Here is a 9112-nt window from a genome sequence, read left to right as displayed (position 1 = left end):
AGGCCTATTTAATAGATATACCAATTACAACCGCTCAAACTATTGACAGAGGAAACAGAGCAGATACAGTAAAAAGGAAAAATATGTCTTTTAGTTTCAATTAATAAAAAATGTGTTATCGGATCATTGTCAAACATGTGAAACAGTTTTTAATATAAATAGGAACAAAACTAGTTAACTGAAATAAAGTCGTTATGGGTGTTGGAGTGTCAGTGGGAATGTAGTTTCCTGGAGTACCGGTGTCCCTGTGATTTCTTCCGGGTTCCTCTCAGTTTGTTTTGTTTGGGTGTATCAGCGCACAGCTCAACATGACAGAAAGTCACAGTCTGCGGCTCTAGCTACTGTTTTTCTACAACTTACATGACGGCTTTGCTGAAAATAAGATGTCCTCTTAAGTTTTATACACGTTCTTAGCCCGGAAAGTCGGACAAGTGACTTCACATCGTGATTTCACCCTGACCTGAGACACCTGTTGCTCCAGTTTCGACAGACAGGTGTCTTCGTCTCAAACAGGGAGCGAGCAGCTACCGGGGTCGAGAGACCGAAACTCGGATTCATTTCTAACTATCTCCAAAAGAACATTTGAATTTATTTACAGCTACTATGAAAGTTACAGTAACTTTCGGGGACACGTCAGTGGTGGTTCCCTGTAAAGCTGGATGGACCGTCCGGGATTTAATCGACCAAGCCACGCGGAGATACCGCAGGATTCTGGAGCAGGTAAACCAGGTAAACACGCTTCAAACCGTCACTTTATCACTCAATTAGCTATGTCAGGGCTTTCACATCACACCGTGTTTACGGTATTGTGCCCACAGAAAATAGTGTTTAATTCCACTCACTCTTCATGTTTTGTAAGAACTCCCATAACTTGACTAAGATGTATCACTTGACTAAGTTATGTTCGTAATATTATTGCTAACCTTAGCTACTAGCTTAAAGGTCATGTGTGGTGTGTGCATTAAGACAATGTGACTAAAATTGCGTAGAGTTTAGCCTGCTACTAATCTTTGCATGTTAAGCAAGTACAAGTTTATTTTATGATAAGTTTGACTCCTATTTAAGCCTGAAACCAATATTGAATGATCCACCTTTTAAAATGTACCAACATGGTCTTGCGTTTATGGATCTCCTTGTATTTTGGTGGTGCAGAATGCAACTACAGTTAGATTTTTCTTTAAGAGCGTAAACAACATAAGTGAACTTAACATTTTATATAGGTTTATATAAGTATCATTTTGCACTTTTTGATGTTCAACAAATCACAGTAAGAATCCATCACAGAAAGATGACCGAGTTGCCTAAATAGACCAGAATGCAATGCAACCACTGGGCATTTTGAGTTATTATGAGTAAGGGTTGTGACTGTCACATACCTCAACTACAATAACACCATGCATAACACATCTGGATGCTCTGTTCTGATGAGAACAGGTATGAGCATCATCACAAAATATCCCCTGGCATTCACTGAACACCCCAAACCAAGAACTAAGGGTGTAATATGACTTACAGTGTTGTTACAGTGTTGTTTTCCATTTGACTTGTGTTGTTTTGGATGCCCCACATATACACAAAGAGATGCACCCCCTGCTTTCTGCTCCCTGATGTTGCAATCACTTGAACATTAATCATTCTGCCGAACTGACCTTTTATTAATCAGCCGCCTTGTATGTGCATGCTGTCCTAGCGTGATAGGGTGCTGATGTGCGTTTCGTCTCTGTGAGGATGTGAGTGGTGCTGGCAGCAGGCTCAGCTGTCTACCTGTACAATAGCTCCCTGTTTAAGCCCTGGTATCTCAGTGGGCAGGTGGAAGTTTACTGTTTGATGTCCTCAATGTGGCCGCAAGTCGAGGATGTGCGCTGCGGACAGGAGGCTTTGTCCTGTGAGTGATTGGGGATTAGGATTGGTGACAGGTCCCGGTCTTATCGGTTGGCTGGTTCCCCCTCTCAGCCCGCCCACTTACCCTACCCTCGGCGAGGCGAGAGGCTGGCATTTGGAGATGCGAGAGCCCGCTGAAGCAGGAATGGAAAGACCGATTGGGTGGCTGCATGGCTTGATGTATTGCTTCCTCTCAGTGAAGGAGCGCACACACACCTAGATGGCCACACACGGACACACATACACACACAGACACACACTTGGAGGAGCTCATCTTGCTCGGTGTCCCCTGAGCTGTCACGTCTCTGCTTCACTGACACCCACAGCCATGCCCACCCTGCCCAGCAGTCCCTGTTGATTCTCACAGAGACACGCTGCGATGCACAAAGTAGGCTAAATGTGAGCGTGTGATTAAAATGCACCAGGCCCCTTTATTGCTTTTCACAGAGCATGTTAATTAGGAGCCGTTGCTAGACGCTGACTCAGCGGTCTGTTGCCTTCTCGTAATAGAGGCACATCATCGTGAGGACAGTCCAGCTCTGTAGCTGCCAGAGAGGACCGAATTACTCTGACCAGATGAGCCGGCTGCTCCTGCCAGCAGAATCCACTTAGAGCCCACATTAACCGCAGGTTTCTCCACTCTCCGGCCTCACCCGCTGACAGCAGGGACAGTGTCAAAAACCTGGGTATAATCACAGCGAAGGTGTGTTTGTGTGTATTAGTTTATATGGTGAACAGGATTCTGCATAATCTCACTGTTTATTGCAATAATGGCATTCAGACCTTCTTAATTAGCAGGTTATTGTAATGTGATCTCAGCTGTGACTATGTACATGTTTAGCTTCTTGCATGTTTTGTTGAGAAAACTGAGTTAGGCTAACTGACCAAGCCTCCAACTATACAGGCAATTATTGCTGGTCATACAGTGTGATTTGTAAAATGTGAGATAGTTTCCAGACATTATTCAATCCCTGCTATTGTGGCATGTGATGAAGATTGTGGGAGATGTGTAAAGATTTGCACCTAAGGTGTTAAGATTTATGTTCTTAGATATATTTTTCAATTTAAACTTCCATCTGTCATCCATATAATTACTCAATAAAGACAAACTAGGCATGATTTGTAGAAAAACTTCCTATTTCTATAAAAATGTGTCTCTTCTAGGGCTGCAACTTTTTTCCTATTAGATAGTTAGTCTATAAAATGCCAAAAAATGTGGACCTGCTTACCCAAAGATATTCAAATATTCAAGGATTTCAAACCGCAAACCCCTTACATTTGAGACACTGGAACCAGCAAATGTTTAGTCATTTTTGCTTGATAAATGAGTTAAATGATCAATCAATTATCAGAGTTGTTGTGGATGAATTTTGACTCCTCATTTCAGCCCCTTTCCTGTGCAAACGGCAATGAAATAAAAAGTCCATAGTCCACAATAACAGCTCTGACCTGTGTTTTCCTGGATCACTGTATTAATATAAGACTCTCGCCTGGGGGACCAGCATGTAGACTGATTGTGGTGCGTTCTCAGGGGAAACAGCCAGGTACTGTAGCTGTCTCTCCCTCTCATGGGCTATCTGTGCAGGTTCAGTTCAGATTAGGGCCACTATACCAACCTGTGCTGACACCTGACAACGCACTAAACAAGCTGAAAGCACTTTGCCCTCCTTCTCATGTGTGTGGGAGTGAGAGGAGTTGTCCAGTGTGGGGCTGGTATGTGCGTCAGAACTCAGCTATGCAAAAGGCATTTTGGAAGTAAAGTATCGAACTGTTCAAACCTGCCGTTTCTCTTCCTTGGGTTGTTTGTGTCATTGGATTTCCGACCTGGCTTGCTGTCAGACGTGTTCCGAGAAATAGTCTGCATTCATCAAAGTGCTGTAGTTGTGTATTGTGAATGTATATTGTGGGAAAATACTTCAAATAACTCTAAAGCTACAGAGCAGCATCCTGAGGCTCACTGTTTCTGATTCCCGCTGGCGTTTGACTTTAAACTTGGGCGTCCCAGACATCAGGACTATGAAAAGTTCTTAGTTACAAAGACATGAAAGTACAAAAAAAACTTAATTTAAATTGAAATGCCATCCTTCCTTAGACTGGGTAAACCCAGCCCGATCTGCTGGCGATTTGATTTCGCCCTGCAGCTCAGGCAGGAAACCTGTACGTTTATCTATCCTGCTTCCGTTACAATTTTGCGGGGACCAATCGCAAACTGGCTTATCCACCTGGCGCTCTATTGGCGTGTTTAACACGATGACGATAGAGAAGCGACCAAGCAGCTTCTTGTTTACATTCGGCCACCGAAGCGCAGCAACCCGTTGATGTCGCTGCTACGTCACCCGGATCGTTGGTCTGATTGGTTGAAGGACTATCCAATTGCGTACAGAGTCCTTTGAACTATGCCCGTTGATCACGCCTCTTGTGCAGTAGAAAATACAGAGCAGACTCCCCAGACTAATGTTCAATCTTAAAAGATTGAGCTTAGTCTGGTGATAGCCAGACTAATCCTTCCTGCTTGCAGTGTATGCTACTGTGGAGCTTGTTCAGGAAAAAGCAATTTCACTTGGCAACAACCCCTCCCCATTCAGCATGTATAAGCAGTATATAAACAAGTAATACATCATTTTGAAAGTGATGTCTTTTCAAATTGCCGAGTGCAGGTCCCTCAACCTTAGGAGTGTGCAGTATTAAATAGGGCTGCACAATTAATCGCAACTTTCTCGAAATCGCAATATGGACTAGTGCAATATCCAAATCGCAGGGGGGCGCAATATTTGTTAAAAGCAAAATATGTGTCGAACCATTCTGAATTTAGTTTTGTGGTGCTGCAGAGACGTCCTGGTCTACAAATCGCATCCTACAGACTAAAGAAAAACATCTTTGTTTGCAAAAATCACACCAATATCATTTAATTTCCTGTTAGTTTAACAATTTTCATCGAAAATGAGAATAGTGACACAAAAATAATCATTCCCTCCAATATCGTGAATCATATCGCAATCGCAATACCAGTCAAGATAATGGCAATTAGATATTTTGCTCATATCGTGCAGCCCTGGTATGAAATCGAACCAAATGGTTGAGAAGACAATTAGATGGTTCAAAGGCTCCTTAAATCTGCATACAGATACACAATAGTGTGTTATAAAGCATTTATGTTAGGGCTATTTTTGGCCCATGATTATAGTAGAATGCCAGCGACTGCTGAGGTCATGATGTCTCCATTGCCTTGTTCCCTCAGAGAGAAAGCTCTCCACAGCTTCTCTCACTCTCTCTCTCTCCTTTCACACGCACCGATGGATCCGACTGGAAGACTGCTCCCCATCGACACGTTCACATATTTTGTCTTCGTCACAGCTAGACCTGTTACATAATTGTCTAATCGTCCATTTTTTTTTACGTAATCGTGGTTTCTTTGTTCAACCCCACTTCATTGCTAACATTAGCTAAGGTCCTAAGAGGTATGACTGTTGATGGTAAATTGTGGATTTTGTATACATTTGCCAAATTGTAATGATAAAGCTAAAGCTATGCTAGTTGTTGGCACTTGATCCCATACATAAAAATGTTTTAGAGGTGTGGTTTACTTCATAGGCTGTGTACCTGTGTTACTACATTATCTGGATCACATAACAGTAATATAACCAAAAGATGTATCCTGGAATTCCTAATTTGTTTAAAAAAGTAATAAATAAATAAATATATTTAAATTTGACTGAAAGAGCCAATTATATTGTTAATCACAATTATTTCTGAGACAATTAATTGTACAGTAAAATTTGGAATTGTTACAGCTCTAGTCACAGCTTCGGCACACATTCTTCTGAGGATCCAAGTGTGAAATAGCACCCCCGCCCCCCCTCCCCATCGCCCTCCCCAACACCTCCACCACCAACCACTGCAGCCCCACTGAATTTAGCTTCCCTAATTGCTCCGGTGTTTCACCGTTCTCGAGCGGTGTCATGTTTGCTCACCAGAGAGGGGGAGAAGAAGGAGAGATATATCGCTTTAAATGGTCGGGGACTTAATGGTGTAACTTGAAGGGAATTTACTCTTCTAACTGTCGCGGTAATTCTCCTCCGCTATTGACTGACTGACTCCCGACTCCTTTTGTTTTTTTCACGTCATGGGAAGAGTTGAGCATACAAAGGGGAATTACCAGAGATTGACAACGAGGGACTTCAGAGGAGTGTTTTTTTTTTACTCCCCTCTTTCCTCTCTTTAGATTACGTTCCCCTTGAAGTGCCATACATTCATCCCTTTTCATCACTAGGTAGAAAGAGAGGAGCGTGTGTTTTCTCGGGCCTTGTAAGTTCTGGCTGAGGAAACGGGAGCACAAGTGTGCTCCCCCCCCCCGCCAAAATCACACTAATACATCTTATTTCATTAAGGTGTGTGTCTTTATGCTGGTGATGTGATGTCACCGCAGTAAGAGCCATGTTTTGCTGTTGATGTCACACACACACACTCGCTCTCACACATACTGTAAACCGTGTCGGTGAGAGGCAGAAGAATGCCGGCAGCTGTTCAGGTTGGACCAGTTTCGCCCTGACAATCCTGGCTACATCTGTGCTCCACTGGTTTAACGTCTCCATCCCACATGTGCAGCTTTATGGTAAACATTTTTAAAATGATGACTAAACACACCACCATTTCTGATTCATATTACATGTTATTATACTCTGGTTTCCAGCACTGTCACAATCTCATAATCTCAAGAAACCATCTTTCTTTTCTCTCACTTTCTCATTCGTCAGTTTCAAGTCAGGTCAATTTATAGTGTATTTATTTATTTTCAGTGGTCGTCTAACTCCACGTCTTCCTGCTGTCTATAGCTGCCTTTTTGAGAAGCTACAGGTGACCCCTTGCTCCGAAAAGGAAGAATAAGTAGAGCCCATAGAGCAGCCTCTTTCGGGAGATTCAAGGCTACCGAAAAGTCTCCAGCTGGTATTGCCTCCCTTTACCTGAGATTCACCATGTTTGTTGACAAGTCCACCTATCCAATTTGCATGCCGAGATCTATAACGGGAACGCTTACTGTATTAATACCAGGTGTGTTGGCACAAGCCTGTGATCAGATGTCATGTAAATTGTAAATTGTGTAAATTGGCCCATTAGTTCAAGTTACTGTAGCTCCCCAGCATGCATTGTGTTTGGGTCTTTTAATAATGTGTCACACAAAATGATAATGATGCAAACTATGATGAAGATATCCACTCTTTCTTTGTAAGGCCCTCACTCATACTGTTATGTTGAAACAGGTTTTACAGTGACCGGATGCTCTTGGCTCTGGATCATTGCAGTGCATGGCTGTTTGCATATCAACGTGTCGCTGCATTGTGTGGGAACTGCAGCGTATTTGAATGCTAGTTGTAGCTGCAGATTACTTGCTGCTCTATCTCTCACAGCTCTGGCGCTGGTATTATGGCCACTTCTGAAGAAAGAGAGGTTCTGTCTTTATTCCTGTGATTGAAATCCCAGGCTCTCCCAACCATTTGTTTTAAGAGAATGGACTTGGCCCATTGTGAAAGGCAGACAGCCTCTTTTTTTTTTTTTGTGCCCCGTAATTCACATTTGGATGCAGCGGAGCAAGGAGGAAGCCCATTCACAACGGGTCTCAGTGATACAGCAGAAGCCACTCGCTGGGTCTCAGCCAAACTCATTCCAGACTCCAAGGCTTACAGCCTATAGCTGGTAATTTAGCTGGTAATGTAGTCTTGTGTTGCTACAGACAGATTGCTTATTGGTATGAGCAGATCCTAATGGGCAATTTTCTACTGCACACATTGTTAGAAACGATAAGCCTTGTCAAAGATTTCTTTTCTTAGTCTAGAAATTACTTTTAATAGAAATTGTGGGGTGGGGTGGGGGGGGTAGCAAATATTTAGTAAACAATTCTAAAATTGACCCATTCAGGAGGTTGGAATTACATTCTGTTTTAACTTTGTATTCATATTTAATGCAGTGTATCATCATCCACATCTTATATTGTCCACAGATGCACTTGCTCTTGGAGATCTGCATAGCATCGCCACAATAGACTCTGTGTGGGTCACAAAAAGGGGAAGATGCTATTGTTCGTGTACTTCTCGGTTGATTTTGAACGCAGATTTCAGATTGCAGCTCACTCTAAAGTCCTTGTTCTCTTTGATAATTGATGGAGCGCCAGGCTCGGGGGTACTTCCTGCTCTGTGCGGTGTGTTCATTCTGACCTCTGTCTTCATGGTAACAATGAAAGCGGCCTGGAATGTGCCCACCACTGCTCCCCACAGAGCAGTAAAAACTGCAAAAGTTCCTGTCCTCGCCCTCCTCACTCTCACAGTCTTCTGTGCAAACTGTACTTTGTAAACCCAGTACAGTGTAATGTAGGTCCTCTGTAGCTACTGTACCTGCCAAACAAACAGGGAAGCCTGCTGTTGGGTCCTGATATATTTATATGCGTGGTTATTATGTTGACTGACTCAGTATTGTGTCACATTTGTTGTAAACATACCATTCATAGTGGATAAAATGGCCAAGTGGAGTTCTTATTTATTTTTTTTACCATATTTTATATTGACACAATGACTCAAATTTTCAAACTTACTTTTTGTGAAAAATGTTTTTGTTATTTGTGGTCCGTGTTAAAGTCAGTGGAATATTAACCAAGGTTTTGACCAATTTATGTGTTCTGACCAGTTAAAGATTGTGGACATCTGAACTAGACTGTAAGCTGATTGGTTGGTTAAACTCCCACTCCGATGTCACTGGTTGTTGTAGTTTTTTGTTTCAGTTTGATTGTACAGGATTCTGACAATTGATTTGAATTGGGGATTATGAGTAAATGTGTAATTCAGTCTGTTGTAATTATTGTCTAGACCTAATCTGAGTTTCTAATTGTTGCTAACTTTGTGTCCAGCATGGGGAGAGTGCAGTGAAGACCCACCACTTGGAGTACATGGACGGAGGGATCCTGGACATGGACGACCTGCTGATTGATCTAGTGGAAGACCGAGACAAGGTGAGGAGGAGTCCGTGGTGCATCACTGTTGTCTTAAATTCAAACCACGAAACTACAGTGAATGTTTACTTTATGTTTATGCATGTGGTTCGTCCAGGCTCACGCAGTTTTGTCCCATACCTGTTCTCATCCACGCTCCCAACACATAGACGTGCTGGCATGTGATGAGACAGCGGTTTCTCGTGGTCGGACAGCTTAGCACAAAGGCAGTTACACACCAACCAGACGGCCGAC

General features: G+C 42.7%; 1 protein-coding gene across 2 annotated transcripts in view; it reads left to right on the top strand.

Annotated features, from left to right (window-relative positions):
- The first annotated feature begins 226 nt into the window (after positions 1–226).
- Positions 227–9112, top strand: part of pard3ba (par-3 family cell polarity regulator beta a) — a 143360-nt gene continuing 134474 nt past the window's right edge. The window contains exons 1-2 of one of the 2 annotated variants that reach the window (XM_035998616.1): positions 227–720; positions 8777–8878. In XM_035998616.1, coding sequence (XP_035854509.1) covers positions 604–720; positions 8777–8878 — 219 coding nt within the window. In that variant the 5' untranslated portion in view covers positions 227–603. Of the gene's footprint in view, positions 730–8776; positions 8879–9112 lie in introns of both variants that reach the window. The other variant, XM_031291945.2, reaches the window with a different exon arrangement.

This window comes from Sander lucioperca, chromosome 24, assembly GCF_008315115.2.
Source record: "Sander lucioperca isolate FBNREF2018 chromosome 24, SLUC_FBN_1.2, whole genome shotgun sequence".
Classification (NCBI taxonomy): domain Eukaryota; kingdom Metazoa; phylum Chordata; class Actinopteri; order Perciformes; family Percidae; genus Sander; species Sander lucioperca.
This window is presented reverse-complemented; position numbering and strand designations above follow the sequence as displayed.